General features: G+C 40.3%; 1 protein-coding gene across 2 annotated transcripts in view; it reads right to left on the bottom strand.

The window, feature by feature from the left end:
* The window catches only part of robo1 (roundabout, axon guidance receptor, homolog 1 (Drosophila)), a 210,193-nt gene that overhangs the window by 182,071 nt on the left and 10,826 nt on the right, over positions 1–17,296 (bottom strand). For both annotated transcript variants that reach the window (XM_067506379.1, XM_067506381.1), the window contains exon 2: positions 6,959–7,083. In XM_067506379.1, the coding sequence (XP_067362480.1) occupies positions 6,959–7,079 (121 nt within the window). In that variant the 5' untranslated portion in view covers positions 7,080–7,083. The remainder of the gene's footprint in view (positions 1–6,958; positions 7,084–17,296) is intronic.

The raw sequence follows: 17,296 nt of genomic DNA, 5'->3' as shown, positions 1-17,296 counted from the left end.
ATTTGAAAAACAAAAACAAAACCTGATTTTATCGCGTTTAAAGGATCTGGTGTCAGGGTGTGCCTGCTACACATTATTGTGGCCCTCAGGATGTTTAGCCCAAACAACCGCTGCTACAAACTGGAAGCAAAAAAGCCTCCACGGTGACTTATTAACAAAATCAATTGGCTTGAGGGCAAAAACTAGTAAAAGAACTGAAATGATCTATTAACATGAATAAACAAAAGTGCATCAAAGACAGAATAGGGCAAAAAGAAAAAAAAAAGAATCACTCTTACTGTGTGTTGGGTGCATGAGATGGTTGGTAGCCAGAGAAGACACGGCACAGGTATAAATAACAAGAACTTGTGTCTGAGAGCACAAACAGCTGCAGGGGAGTGCTGCGTGCTGCTGTAGGAACACAAACAGGTTCTTTAATGGAGAGAGGGATGTGAGGAGAAATTCATTTGTGAGATGACACTCTCCCGCAGCCCCACAGCACAAACCCCGTGAGAGGGATGTTGTGGCTCGGTGGATGGGGAGGGATGTGCACACATGCAGTGCGTGTGCGTGTGTGTCTGTAAGTGTAATGGGATGGAAGTGGGTGTAGATCAGACTGAGGAGCAGGGTGAATAGATGCAGAGGTGCCTGTGTCATGTCTTTATGGAAATCGATAAACACTGCTGCATGCACAACATACTATACCACACATCCATACAAGAACACACACTAACACACACACACTTACAGAAAAGCAGAGATGAAGTTTATTGTGGAAAGAAATGTGTGCAGCTGTTATTGTATTATCCGTTTCAATATTGCCTTGGATTTGATTTAAAACCAATAATATAGGACGGGAAGTGACTTCTGTGTTTCTCATTCAAATCTATCCAAAGGAATTAATAAAATGCTTATTAAAACCACTCACTGTGTCACACTGTATGAATAATCAATAGAAAAAACACCATATTGCTGCTTGAAGGAAGTTCTGAATTAGATTTACAAATGGCTCAAACAAGGTTTCCTAACTTTTACTTACAATGCCTTAGAGGTTGCAGATGGATGTGTGGGTGGTAATAACCACTAAATTAGTCAGCATATTTTATGATGACATTAGAGCCTCAGCCATTTCTGTTGATCTTGCTTAAACTAGAGTACTGGGAATGACTTTTACACACTTGTGGGCTCAAATCATTAGGTGTAGTTTGGAATACCCACTGTCATTTGTTTCCTTAATCCCCGTCTGTGAAACACAGCAATAATTCCAACAAATTAACTTGTAGGAAATATGATGGAGACCAACATAGTGAGAATCTGTTAATTACAGCCAATTTGAGTGTTATCTTCACCTGGACATAAGTGACCTGATACCCGCAGTCGACAATGTCTTTCCAAGTAGGTGGATTGGAGGTCGACAAAACTGCGACTCCTAAACGAAACACACCAATTCAAGTACTGTTTGTTATTGTTAGTTAAGGTCATTACTTAAATTTATTTTTTAACCCAACCCACAACCTCCCCCCAACCCCAACAGTCTAATTTTTGTGCATAATTGTAACCATAAGTGAGCATTTTTTGTGCCTAAACTAACCAACACTGGGGTGATAACTGTTGCACATTAACGCCCTACTGAGATGGGAGTGTAGGTTCTTACCGACCCACAGCAATGGTGCCGATAACACATAATGACCAATGAAAAGTCTGATTAAATCCAAAGCCGGTGATAATTAATATATTAACATATAAATACTGTTAGTGTAGTCGATTTAGTCATACTGTAGTCTGATTTAAAACAGAATGTGAACCTTGGCCTGGTCAGCTATGACTCCCCTGCCATGATTAAATGCAGTACTTCATTTCATCTGTGCATTCGAAGAAGGAAAAAGCATCTTAATATAATCCAGCTAAAGAGTCTGCTTCCCTTAAACGTACAGTATCTGCTACAATTTAGTTAAATGTAATTTCTACAAGACAGCACTCACTGTGGTGTGTTGCTTTTAAAGAGTGGGATTTTGTCTTTTGTGTGACCTGCCCTAGGTCTCACCTTCCCCCTTGGAGTAACTTTGTTATAGATCCAGCTTTAACAGCAGTGAGCTGAGGATCAAGGTGAAGTCACACTGGATACCTGTGAAGCTTCAGCCAAAGGTGTGTTATAAAGAGCATCACATTTCTAGCCGGAGAGCAAAATACGAGGAGAAAAAGCTGTGCGTTCTAAAGACACCCCTCTCATACTTCTATGACAAAAAAACAGAGAGGAGAATATTAATAAAACAAATGCCCAAACCTCCTCGAGCAGATTTTTCATCATTAAATAATGGCCTGAGGGTGGAGGGAGTGTGATGAGGAAACACTGGCTTGTGCCCTGCTCTGTAATTAAATGGTGGCCGGATGGAGTGAGCGGCAGGGAGATGATAAGCACTGGGTGCTGCGCCCCAGGATAGAGGAACATTGTCAGATGCGTTAAACAATAAGGTTATCTGATTTTGCAAAGATAAATATGGCAGACAGAATGATGTTTGCTGCCTGTTAAACAGAAATGCAAATGAAAAAAAAAAATAGTTTATTGGCAAATGAGATTTGGAACAAAAAAATGCATAAAAACAGCTAATGTGTAACAAGCAAATTTAAAGTGGCTCATAATAATTTATAATTCTATAATAGTGCGTGATAAAAAACACACATTTAAATATAAAAATTTACATTTTTACAGGTGTTTAAAGCCACTAAACTTGGATGTAGGTAATATAGAATCAACAAGTGCTGCACACACCCCAATAATGACTTTATTTCTACTGTAAACACTTACGAGCACGATTCCCACGCCGTTAGAAACAAAGGCGTAAACCCCACACAAGTGACACAGCCCTGAATATATTGCAACATAAGGAAGAAATGGGCAAAGAAACTGAAAAGGAAAAGTGCCCGGACTGACAAGTGGGATAAACACATGTACCATCTCAATTGACAAGCCCAGGATTGGTTTGCTTTGAGAAATCCATATGGACAGCGCTCAGAGAAAAAGGCTTAGGCTTTTTTTGTTTTGTGACAAAGCTTTTTAATATGTCTTAATGGAATGACTGGAATCATTTTGTATAATACATTGTGCAACAATTTTATTATATGAAACACTAAGCCTTCAATCACTTCCCTTCTTCAATAATGATACAATCTTTCTTGAGGAAAAAAAAAAAGAAAAGAGAAAAGCACAGTGATGAAATGAGGATATTTCACCTAAATACGATTACAGGGCATTTAGCAAAGTGCTGCATAAAGGTAGGAATCAGGAATCACTCTTTAAAGTTGAACACTTAGTTTTTAAATGTCTGTATATTTTATTTTGACTTTTTCATTGGTAAAGAGCTTTTGTCTGCCCTTTGCCAAGAAAAGATTGTTGTATCGTTGCCAGCCAGGTTTCGAATTCTCACGATGGGGATTGAAGATGAGCAGCGTCCCGCCTGAAAAATGGTTGTGACTCCGTGGAGTCGTGCGACCGATGCCAAAGTAGACTACTTCATTTTTCTGGCTTTAGTTTCAAATTAGATCAGGCATCAGAAACGACCTTCACATATCAGCAAAGCCAATATGCTGACGAGGACGCATCTAAGAAAAAGGCCAGCGATCAAGATTTATGGAGTGAGGCTACACTGTGTGTCAGGAGTGATACGTGTCTCATCAACGGTGAAATGAAATGTCAAATTAGTTTGTGCAAGTGTGAGTGTGCGTGTTTGTGTGTTTCCGCTCGCCTGTGAGGACGGTCTAATGGCTGTTTGTACACAAGTACTACAGACAAAGAGGCAAAAAATTTGCAGTGAAATCAGAGCCAGAGTGAGAGGAAAGTATGAGTGTCAAATAGGGTGCTTATAGTGCAGAACACTAATAAGGAGAGCGTCAGCAGGACAGCAGCAGCAGAGCCATTCTCCTCCAGGCTCCATCTTGGCAGTACCTGTTATAAACTTCCTCTGCCGTCTTGCACAATTGGTTCTGTAATTTAAAAAGGTCAGCACGGCTCCTATGTAATTCAATACTCTCATGGCGCTGTATTAACCACATATTTAATCACCCACGGGGTGGTGTGCAGGCTGAATATTCAATGTGAGAGAACGAAGTGGAACCCACAGTGCAAAACAGGGCTCACCCCTCCCACCTGACATACTCTGTAGATGGAGGAGAAGTTTATCCTGGAGTTTTCTGGAAAAACATGCAAAACTGAGGGTTTTACATAAGGAATGTATCCCCGTGCTAGGTTGTCTGGATGAAGGAAGAAAGATTAAAGTCAATTTAATTTGGTTGAGGTGCACCGTGGTGTGACAGATTCAATATCTTGCGTTATGAATTTTGCTTGTCTAGACAATGAAATTAAAGGCCAGGTTCATAACTAAAAACTTTTAGTAGTATGAAGTTACCACAATTCTCTGTTTATATATTGACAGACAAAAACATTGCATGTTTCAAGAAAGTCAACATGATATAAATAAAAACCCTATATGATTATAAAGATTGTCGCGATAAATAATATTAAAACTCACATGTTCAAAAGGAACAACAGAAACACTTTGATGCAAAGCAGAACAGGTTAAGTTAAACTGAATATAAAAACACATTCTATGAGTGTATCTATACACCCAAAAAAATCTGAGGCACCCGTTGCACTAAGGCTGGCAAAGAATTCTGGGAAACTAAAAATTGTTCACTTGAGAAAACCAATCGCCAGGCAAATTTCTGTGAGCTAAGAGCCAGATTATTACAGAGAATCACACTCGGTTCTGTACACTGTACATATCGCATACTCAGCAAGACAAGAAGGAGGCATGACACAATGTCCCTGGCACTGTAGATCAACATGGTTGGGAATAGAAGGTTAAAAGTAAAAAATTCCACACACACCCCCCCCACACACTACAAATAGGGGACAGTCCAATGAACATTGATTCTGGATGTAAAATACGAACCTAATTTCTGTCAATATAGGCTGATCTCACTTTTCTGCCACAGTAAAACATACAGAAGGCACTGACTCATTAGTAATGAACCTGAAAGTGTTAACTAAGCACCTCTGAAAACCCTAAGGATATAAATCCCTCTACTAAGAGCACTATAGCATCATTGCTTATGGGAACTGTCGGCATTTGCTTTAAGAGGCAAAGAAATGAAAAGAGCTGTCAGTCAGTAAGTATGCAAAGACAATATCAAAGTGATGCTTTGACATTTCGCTCTCACTGAGACAATGGAAGTAAGACACATGGTCCAGATGGAATTTAGATTTCTCCTCATCTAGATATTTATGACTGTTTCTTTACAATGCTGACACATTTGCAGAAAGTACAATGCATAACTTACAACCGACATCCCCCTCTGGTTTGTCACTGAAGCTGAACACCTTGCTTGAGGCATCAAATGTCTTACGTACGGTAAGAAAGACTGTCTCCATTGTTAAATCTTTGCACCCAACTCCAGTACACTTACATATGCATGATGCTGCACTGACTTGTCCCCTTGTATCTTTTCAGCTGTAACGGGAGCTGAAAATAAGTAAGAAGAGATAATGATACAAAAAGTCATTAGTCTAAAAGTGTCCAATCACCGCAAATGTAATGTAGCTCCAACCGATGCCACACAGAAATCCAACAAATCCTGCTCCAGGACTGTGGCTGCAAGCTTAGTTTTTTGCCAAGGTAGTGATCCCTCCCCTGTGCACATACACACACTCAAGCAATTAAAATTAAAGTACAGTGAGCCACACACTGCCCTCTGCTTGTCAAGTAAATTTAAAAAAAAATTAAGAGATGGTCGCATGAAGGTGTTTGAAGGAAATACATAAGAAGTGAAAGGCAATAGTAAGAAGCAAGTGAGCCAGAATTAGTAAGCAGTGAAAGCGAAAAGCTCTGCTATGGAGAACTTCATGGAGCTGCCGTCCTGCATGGTGACAAAGAGGTGGAAAAAGAGGGGAACCAACATGGTATAACTGAGATGACTCTCAAATGTGGTAACAATGAAAGCCTATAGGTTATTCACTAATTTCCTTATTTCCTCTTTTTAATCACTTGGCTCGAGGCTTAAATGAAAAACAAAAATCCGGAAACAAGTTTCAAATCTGAAGCCTAAATCTGAAATCCACTGTGGACCTTGTGAGCTTTTTGTAAGTCTTTAGTGAAACCGGGTCCACACAGCATATCTATCCTGAAGATGTGCAGTCGGGGAGCTGCTTTAAAAACCGTTTAGTTTATCATCTCTTACAAACAACATTTCTGCTAAAATCTCAAAAAAATGTTTTACATTTGTGCCATACACTATACAGAAAGACTGTAAAAAATCTCAGAAAGGGCATAAGGAAAGTTATTGTCATTTCTGTGTTTGTAGTGTATAAATGCTAAATATTTCAGACAATTAATTTGCATATCATACCCATTATTGCATTAAAGTGTCAGTGTCACCATTTCACACATCTGAAACAATCTGTGTAGCTCAGAAGTGAATTTTCTCCTCCTACATTACACACAGTCCTACTTCTTACATAAATTACAGATCTGGGGCAGTTTCTGATATCACTTTAAGTTAGTAAGAAATATTGAAAAGGTAATCCATTCATTTTTTGGTTTGTTTCACTCATTCTTAAGTGAAGATGTAAATCAACTGTGCATTTTTTACAGTGGGATGATTTTACTCACTGTATACTGTCACTGCTAGACAAATGCTTATGTGCTTCCTGAGGCAGGTGAGCTGTCTTAGACTATAAAAGACTTTGTTTCTGCCAAGATCAGTGCAGCAATCTGGATGCTGAATGGCTGATAACTCTTCAAACTTTGAGGTTTACAGTTTATATGGCAACAATAAAGCATTAAAGTAAGGGCGTAGGTGTCAAGCTTATAGTCAGACAATCACACAGACTGACACGCTGACAAATCATGATGATGGAGACAGACCATGAAGCCTTTTACACTGATGAGAGGACATTCCAGTGGAGAGAAATATGAAGTCTTACCTGGGACTAAAGGAACCTCTTGGCCTTGAGCCAGTCTGAGCAGAACCATTATGAAGAGGGGCATGGCCCCCGACCACGTGCCATGCATTGTGTTGCTCACTGTCCTGGCATCACTAGGCATCAATCTGAGGAAAGAAGTGCAAAGATTAACTGTCAGAACCTGGTCCCTTTTCTGGAAGAGCCATTTCTTTACATCAGTCAAAAAACAAAAACAAAAAAAACCTCAAATCAATTCATCTTTTATAACACAATACCAGGGAAATTAAGAAAACAATGATTACTGTACAATCATTACCATAATGCATCATTGAACTTCATATTCCACAAATCTTTAGTGAAAACAAAGCACCTTTAAAGGCAAATTATTACAATTCTTTGTCACTATTCACAGCCTTTAAGTTGTATTGGTTTGGCCATAACTTTGAATTCTAAGACTTAGAATCATAACAAGATTGAAAATAGACTTTCTCTGTTGCTAAACTGTAATTTCTGCACCTCCTTTTGCTTCCACACACACACTCACACACACACAAAATGCCTCCATGTCAAACTCATTTCAGACAGGTGAGACAACAGCGTCAGAGTTTAGTGGCGAGTGTGAGACAATGCCACCATGCTGACATCACCCGTGCACAGTGACAGCGACCGTCTGCAGCATGGAAATAAATGGGAGGATTCTCTGGATCAGCCATCTGTGGAACAACCTGTTCACCCTTGTTTGATTACATCCGGCAGTCCAGACAGCCTCTGCTGCTCAGTATCTCTCCCTTTCACCCTTTCCTCTCTGCACTGCCATGCACTATGATTTTTCTCTTCGCAGCCCTTTTCCCAGGCATGACACACTGCTTGAATTGGATATGCTTCAACTAAAATATGATGGACTTGCTTTACCATAAATTCCAAGAGCCTACAGGAGTGACTGAATCAATTCAAACCTTACATCTTTTGAGATGTTTTGGAGCCTTTACCATCGCCTGTCCATGGTAAAAAGATGAATGTATGCAATAATGAAAAGGGGAGGGAGGGACAAAAAAATCACTTAGCAAAGCTGCCAGCACAAAGAAAGGTTTTTACACTCTACACCACACTTTAACTAGGACTGCGCCACAGTATGTTCTTCCAATCATGTAATTAATATCCATTTAATTCACAAAAATGTTATGTCCTTTTAAATCCTTCAACCACCCTCCCCTCCGCCAAAACAGAAAAACACTGTTTTTATTGGCAGCTCCTACTTTTCACACAATCTTTTTCTTCCAGCCTCTCTCCCACTCTCCTTTCTGTAATAGGTTTGCAGGAGAAGAAAAAAAAAAAAACAGAAAGCATCCTCATTTGCTCTTAGCCTTTTCTCCAATCTTATCTGCAGGTACTCAGTGGACACTTCTGCATTCCTTTATATGCATATCCTGGTGTCAGAATTACGGGAGCCTCTGAAAAGGCCGTCTATCAGATCTCAACCGTGGGGATGCTCATTGCTGCAGTGTTCGCTATCATAACCTCTCATTTCTCCAGTGTCACAGTGCAGCCAAAGAAATATGCGTGTGGACAATTGCTCCATTTGCATGCTATGGTGTTGAGAGTATTCCCAGCTAAATGTCCGATAAACAAACCTCTGTGGTTAAACAAACACTCCAGCCTTTTCTACCTGAGCCAGTAGTGAGCCAGTATCCTGGAGGAGCAGTGGGTTGGGTTCCTCATTTTTCTTGATAATTGTGTCAGATATACACTGCATCGTCCTCTCCCAGGCAATCTGATAAATACTCAATTACCAGTCAGAAGATAGCTATGACAAGTAGGCACCAGGGGTGTTTGGTTTGGGATTGTGAGGGGGTACATAGCAGTAAAATGAGCTTCTCAACCCAGAAGCAAGCGGGCAGCTGGACTTGTAATTCAACTCAGCCCCTTGTTCCATTTGATTAATGAATGGACAGATTAGAGATACAGGAAGATTTATTTCAACTCTCCCTTCTGAAAATCTCAAACATGTGTGAAGATGCATCACAAGCCAATCAATGACTAGTCCTCTGTCCTCATTATTAACCCGGCTTCCATCTAAGGAAATGAGCATGTTTTACAAGACTTGTTTCTGTGCCTTCCTTGGCATTCACTACCAATTCACTTCCAGAGGAATGAAAGCCCCTTATTGTCTCTCTTTATCTGACTCAAAGACTGCTGAATGGATTGAAGCCAATTAATCAGGCAGTGACAAGAAGCATTGCTGCTGGCTCCTCGACCAACTCCCACAAAAGACAGGAGCCACCAGCAGAACAGTCACTACTCACAAATTGATTTTTGGATGCCCACTAAACCAAGACGATGTCATTCAAAACCTGTGGTTGCTCATTGTGTCACTTATAAGCAGACCATTTACTTCCACATGACCCAAGCATTTATACTCAGACAACTGTGGAAAACATATCACAGTTACCACGGGTGAGGTAATGCATAACTTCTCATTTATCTTGCAAAAATCCTCCCGTGCGCTAATGAGATATAGTACTCATGTGTTGTTTCCTTGAACCTGGACGTGACTAAAATGAAATGATTAAAAGGAGGATTTACAGGTAATGGAAGGGAAAACTAATTGGAGGAATCCAAGAATGAACTTTTTATTACCTCTGACTGGGAGCTCTGCTCACCACTGCTTAAATCCGTTTCTCTTTCATCTTCTGCTTTTGCGCTTCTGAAAGCAGAATGTACACACTGACAAATCAGCAAGTAAACCAAAAGAGGGACGGAGGTATGGGGACACAGCAAAGGGAGCAGGAAAGCACACAGCAACCAACAAACGTTAAAAGACTATGATGAGTTTGTGTAAATGGCTGCTTATATAGCACTTTTATCCAAAGGGCTTCCCAATGCTGCTTCTCATTCAGCCACCCACTCACACTCACACACACACACTCATACAATGATGGCGGAAGCTGCCATGGAGGGTGCTCACCTGACCACCCGGGATCAGGTGAACCACTGACCCTATGGTCCGTGGACACCTGCCTCACCTACTGAGCTACAGCCGCCCCATCAAACACTACCCAGAAGGCTGACCGTAAGCCATAAGATCAAACTACACAAGTTCAATTTACACCCTGGAGTCTTTTCTGTATAAACGTTCATGTGTTGCTTCGTCCAGAGCAGATTGAGCTGATCTGCAGTGTAGGGATACCTCATGAAAGCTATGACTTAAGGTATAAAAGACCTGATTTGGCTAAATCAGGCAGCTGAATATCAGCTTGACATAAACACTCAGGAATGCATGTTTGCATGAAATAAGAACTGTAGATACTGAAACTCACCTCTGAGAATCTAAGCTACTGTGTACAAAACTCATTTATTGACATGTGTAATAATTACCTTTGTGCTCCTCTTCTGAACATGGAGCTGTGCACACCTGGAACTGCACTGACCTGGGTGACTATATTATAAAGTGATAGTTCTTTATTTAGTTGGCCTTTTGTACTGTGCTTTGCTGAATAAGGCAAAAGTCACTTCTTTACCCGTTCAATGCAGCCAATATTGCATTTTGCGAACTGCTATTATTCACCCACCCACAAGAGAGTCAAGAGTATTATGCAATTCAAGATCAGTATCAACTACCAAAGTTTTAGACTCCAGCATTATATCACCTTTTTTTTCATTATAACGTGGTAGAAAAAAGCCTGCACAACTGGTACCGGAAGGCATCAAAAAAAAGGAAACAAAACAGAAGGCACTGGGTGCATCAGACACTATTGGCTACAGTTCACTGAGTTTGCACATTTGTTCCATCTCATTCCACATACAGTGTGCATTAAATAAACAATTATGATGAGCAATTAGATACAGTGTCATTTCCCTGAATTACACCCATTGCTCTAAACTGCATGTAAAATCCTCACTAGTGAGGTTCAAACTAGTGATTTATAGAGGAAAGTGTGATTTACAGTCGGGTAGAGCTGGACTCTGCCAACTCATTATAAAGTAAGAAATGTCTTGTTCCTACCTAACAATCCCTGTTAGTGTGTGTATGACTGCTTCACATGCAGTTTAGACTGAGAGGAAAATACTGGCTGTGCAAAAGCTGTGGCGATGGAGATTGTTGTTGACACTCATTTCTCAGGTTTGAAGATGATCTTTCAAATTTATCTCAAACAGTTGACTGCAATTAGAAAAGTAACAGCTTGCTGCTAGTCGGTTAGAAATATTTACTAAATAAAAATTACATATCCATTTTCAGCACACACATATATATATATGGTCAATCCTGCCTATTGTAAGCGCGAGCTGTGCCATGTCCGCTGTGATGTATAGCTCCACTGCATCTCAAGCACTCTGTTCTCCGTGTCAGCGTGGCTAGTCCTCCCTCATAAATAACGTCAACATTGGATTAAGCATCTCACATTCACAGTACATTAAGCCCCCCCCTTCACTTCATTACAATAAAAGGATTAACCTGCTTGGGATCTGTAAAATGATCAGTGGGGAGGGTGAACGACATGTGGCTGAACTGTAGTGTAGATCACATCTCCTGGGCTCCTTCAGTTGTGCCACCAATCATCCGCTCTCCTGCGAGCGATACAGTACAGACTGTGGCAGTACACAGAGACCAGAAAGAAATATGAAGCCATTAGGATGCCCTGTAGTTGACTTACATAATAGCACACACTATATTCATTTCACAGGGAAAGACCCTGCTCACTGTTCCACTTTCTGTTCTTATCTACTGTACAGCATGTGCTGTACTGCAGACTGGTCACCAGTTTCTAACAGTAAAAACTAATTCAGAAACTCTGCTCTAGTCTTCATGGGAGTTTTATATTCTGAGATAGATGCCAAAAGTGTTGAAATTTAAGAGACTGCTTAGCCAAAATGGTAGCAATATGACAAAAAACTAAAATTTGAATTAATCACAAGAGCTGAAAGCACTCCAGCGTGACTGGGGAGATGGGCCTGGTCACACGAGGCCTCCCCACAGTGATCCGTCTTCTCATGAATGTGATCTGTGATAAATTAAAAGCTGATTATTTCCTGGAGAGAGAAGCCAAGCGCTTGGCCCCCAGCACCCTCACTGGCGGTGATGGATTAGTCCACAGTCTGCACTATGGACCTGTCCCCACTGACTGCACAGTCGCGGACGCCACCCGCCTAAGTGCCTTCTATCAAGATTCCATCTCTGACAAATCTAAATTTATTTGAATAAATGCTCCACCATCTATTTAAAGGCCAATTTTTATTTTTCCATGAGACAGATGGATGGTTCTTTAATTCTTCTGAAGTGCCATTACCATACAGCACCTAGCCCTATTTAGCTTTAATACACAGACAGACATTTTTAAAAACTAGGGGGACGTGCTCAGTTCACGCCCACTACAATAGACAAGCATTTATTTAATGCAAACGCAGCTGTTTTCAGTGAGTGTTATGGATAGGGGTTTGTTTTTTGAAAGCACAATTTTGTGTAACATTTCATAGCTTTAATACACATGCAGCATGCAAGGGGAGTGGCAGGAGGACTGATAACAGACTGACTGCTTTCCAGTATAAAATGTCTCCCAATGAAACTGTTACTGCAGTGAAAGAGACCGCTATAGGTTCTTTGAGCAGGGTCAGTTGCACTGTCCGTGAGCCTCCACGTACCTGAGGTTTTGCCATTATGGGCCCATTCTCATGTGTCTGAACCATTTTGCCTGGGCTGGCATCATTTGGACGGGCTGCAGCGCAATTTGTCTGCAGTGATTGGGTCTGCCTGAGTGGGAACAAAGGCGGTCAGCCCAGCCATTGTGTCCTTTTGTGTCCCATATGTCAGAAGTCTGCTGCACAAACAATACAGCAACCTACAAGAGCACAACAGTCATTATCTGCTGTAGAATCACTGTCATTATCCTGCTGCAATCATAACTAATTACAAAAGTTGCTTTGTAAGCAGGTAGATGCAATGTTAATTATTTGTGCACAATGCGGCAAGCACATGTTGAAATGCCACTCACTATTGTGTCCCGCATAAAAGCAGCTCGAGTTTTACCTTATGCCATATGCAAAGCAGCAGCGGGTCCCTTGATGGTTAGTTTACGCCTCCATGGTACAATCACATAGCTCTTGTCATTAATAAAATCTCATTAATAATGGTTGTTATAAATCACTCCTAAGCACATTATCGCAACATAAACCAATATGTCTGTGTGCTAGTTATAATTGATGAACCTCATCCTATGAACTGGTTCATCTCATTAGTCAGTCACACCTTCAGCATCAGCTGGAGGAAGCAAAGCTGTAGGCAGTTTTCGAGACTAAACTCATACATTTCCTTTCCATATATGGTGTATGCAGCAACTAGGAGGGTGAATCTAATGATCTGCATGACTGCATTAGCCTCACATTTAGTATAACACACTTTAACATATAGTTGGGTGTATAAGTTTAAAGATCCTCTTGTTATGCAATGGCAAAAACGGAACCTTTTTATTTTACATCAACACAATATTTTATGCACAGTGAGCTAACAGAAATGTTCCTTTATCAGAAATGAACGTGGATTTGTTATTTAGGGGGATGCAAACCTTCCCAACAATTTTTTTTTTTTTTACTTTATTAGTAAAATAATTAAAAGTTGCTACAAAAAATTTAATCTCCCTTAATGAAAAAAATTTAAAATTTAAAGGGTTAGATATATCAATGTAATTATTATATATAATTATATTAAAAACAAATCTTAATTTTACCCTTTTTGACATGTGAAAATAAAGGGATGCAAACTTTAGCATCCAACTGTACAAACGCATCGAAGCTGTTTAAATTAGCATTTTGCTGTAATACACGTGGAACAGAGAGATGCGTATTCACTCAACTCAAAGATTTTCCAAATACAAGCTACCCACAGGATGCTTTCCATCAAACACACAGCACAGCAGCCTTTTTGCATTAATCACCATAAGGGTGCACTTTACCAGCCCACTCTGGCAAATTAAATCCTCAGAATAATACCTCCATCATTGCTGTATTTCTGTGCTCTGACACAAACATCTATCTGCCTTTGGAAAGCAGAGCGACGGAGCCTGCCAACTCAGAAAGACCTGAAACCATGGGGCAATAAAAAGTGACATCAGCAATGGGAAAGTTAATAGCGTGTTTCAGATGCACTTTCTGGAGGATAGGACTAGCAGAGGTTTCATTCACTTTAAGTGACAGTGGCTGGCAATCTCCCCCTGCCTCCCATATGCCCTTATGAATTTCGACCTGTTCTCCGTAATAACTGGTAAAAAGCTAAAGCTTCCTGGGGGGCTTTTGTGACAAAGCATCCACTGTATTTACAACCTGTGTACAGATCATAGTAACACCTTGTTTTGCTTATTCATCTATTTAATGTGATCTTACATTGCAGCTGGCAGCTCCCTTGTGTTACGTGTTGTCACACTAGTAGCTGAGCAAGGCTGCTTTTGACTTCACATGAGCCTATTCCTAACTTTGAGGAGCTTATTTGGGCACAGCTGTCAGACAGCGCCTCAAGCTGAATAAATAGAATATAGAAACACACGCACAAGAAGACTGATCACATGTATGATTTAAATTAGGCCACAGGCACATTTTATTCCTGTTGATATGACATGAAGATGCTCACTTACCATTATTGCCTGTGTAGGGAATTATATTGTATCATCCATACTGGTTGTCACCAGGACAGAGTAATTAAGGGAAGAACTGGCCAGTCGGAAACAAGGATTGCCATATCAACAAGTCCTCCAACTTTAAGACCCACAAAGGTGGTTTGTCTCTACCCTCTCATGCCATCAACAGCTGGTTGAAATGGCACCGTCATGTAGGGAGGCAGATGTCTGCTGAAACTGCTAGTCGTGAGATGTCTTGAGATGTTGGGATACAAGCAGTAAGATGTATCCAAACAAATACTGCGTATGTTTCATTATATACAGTATGTGTAAAATCCTGAATAGTTGTTAATCGTAATCTAATGAACATAAATACATTAAAGGGTTGAAAATTGGCAGAAATAGAAATAGCCCAAACTGGAGCAATAGAGAAATTCTAGACTGGATTACGGACTAGATTAAAAAAAATGTGTAGACAGTAAATATAGATGGAAAGTGACCTTTATTTTTATTTTGGTTTATTCAAGTTGGATAACTGTATATGAATTATAAAACATAATGCTTCATTTTACATAACTCCCACCATGTCTAATGCTATATTGTAAAGAAAGTCCCTAATTTGTTTTAGGTTTGTACTCCAAGCCATCCAGCCAGTGAAGTCTTTCCATTGTATATACTGCATCAATTAAGTAGGTAGGTAGATCATTAGGAGCACTATATTCAGCCAGTGACCACAAAGTCTGACAAAATAGCCTAAGATTTGGGGTTATTTGGTCTAGAACTTATAGAAGTGACAGTTTCTGAAAGTAAACTCAGCTTGAAGAGTCTCATAAAATACATAGTTACAAAATATCCTAAGTTGCATTATTGGAGGTGTAGGAGATTTGAAAGCTGGACTCGGGACATGAAATCTCTCAGCTTCTGTTTCGCTTCCTCCGCTTTGACCATTCCGTTTTAAATTGGTCGTGTCCACCAACTCTGTATAAGAGCAATAAGAAATTGCTGAATCATATCTTTGAACTCTATGACCTCCAAAGTTCTGCTGTGATAGCTTCTTTTGTTAGTCAGCAAACTCAAGAAGTTTATTGTTATTGCTCAATTAAGTCCTACATTAACGTTTCACCAAAGTCCAAGCTCCCCAAAGGAAACGTGTCCTTTATGTCAGATGATGCACCAGCTCAAACCAGAGCTATGAAATTGGTAGAGTTCTCCTTTCCCCTTGCAACACTCAAAACACTGGCCCTGAGTGGTAGACTTTCATACTCCAGCAAACAGCAGAGAAAGATCAAATGTGTGATATGAGACATGAAAACTATATGGGGATAAACACCTGCAAAGATCGCCGCAGTGCAGGCAAGGAGGGAAGAAGAAAAAAAAACTCAGGTAGATAATGAGAACACAGTGGGTTTGTAGAGTCTGTGCTGACAGACAGAAGCACTGGTCCTGAACATGTACTTGGTTCAACAAGCCTCTGACATGGTGAGCCCTTCTCCTTGGGACTGTCAGCCTTCAGCAGAGCACATCATCTCTCCGTAAGGATTTCATCACATTAGCCTAAGCTGGGTGTAAAGATAGCAGCAACAGCAGCTTCAGTGCATCATCCACAGGCACACCGACAATCACCAATTAGAGCCATCACGCACTCTGTAATTAGCAAGACTGATTTGAGCTCGCGTAAAATGTATTCATATTACCCAGATTACAAATAAGCACATTCTTCTAATTAGCTCGCATAGCTCACAAGCTTAATTAAAGTTAATACATTATGATGCCCCAAAATCCAGAAATTACAATGCTCCAAGGTTCTAGTTAATTGGAGTATTCACACATAAACAGGCAGGGATCACAGCCTTCGTCTCCCTCAGCCAATTAAAACTGAGGGTCAGAGTGGACAAAAACTTAGTTTCGTCTGTATTTGAGAGTGTGCTCAAGGTAATGTTCTTCCCACTACAGACTTGTTTCTTTTGCCAAACTATCTTTTTCCTCTTCTAATCCTCCGTTTGTATTGCATGAAATAATTTGAGCCAAGGTAAATTGGTAGTTTTAGAGTTTCAGGATCCTCACAGCTCCACCTTAGTGTCTGTTTACAGAAAACGTACGAAAAGGGCATTTTCCCGATTCTTCCGTCTGCATTTATCTTCACTGTGGCAGGAAAACAGAGATAATTCTGAGCTGAATACCCATTGTATCGCAGAGGACTTTCACATGCTCCGTGACGCCGCATTAGCATGAAGCGCCTTATCAAGTATCAAGTACAGTGTGGCTTTAACAAACCAAAGCACTGGAGTTAATTTGTTGTCAGACGTAAGGGGTATAAATCAGAAAGAGCAGAATACAGACCCCTGGGATCCTGCCCTTGTTACCGCGAGTCTCGCCCTGTCAAGTGCGAGGAACGTCCACACAAGGAGACGCATGCTTTCACATGTGTTTTCCAATTTGTGGGCATAAGAGGACAGAGATGTCAAAACAAATTATAATCCATGTCTCCACGTCCAATAATATGTCAGAAAATAACCATGATGCAGAGAAAACATGAGATTTCAAAAGAGATATTTTTTTCATTTTACTGTAATAAAAAAAAAGAGGTTGGTTCCTTTCCTGTTCAGAGTTTAATGAGAAGATGCATTTGTGCAGTATGAATAAATAACAGGGGGAAACAGCTTCTCTAGCGCTGCCCAAATAAATAAAGAAAGAAAGAAAAAAAGAAAAAAAAACACTACCTACCACATCCTGCAGCTTTCTAATTCACATATTATTT

The sequence above is a fragment of the Channa argus genome, chromosome 6 (assembly GCF_033026475.1).
Source record: "Channa argus isolate prfri chromosome 6, Channa argus male v1.0, whole genome shotgun sequence".
Taxonomy (NCBI): domain Eukaryota; kingdom Metazoa; phylum Chordata; class Actinopteri; order Anabantiformes; family Channidae; genus Channa; species Channa argus.
Note: the sequence above shows the minus strand (reverse complement) of the source record. Positions and strands in the feature narration are given on the sequence as shown.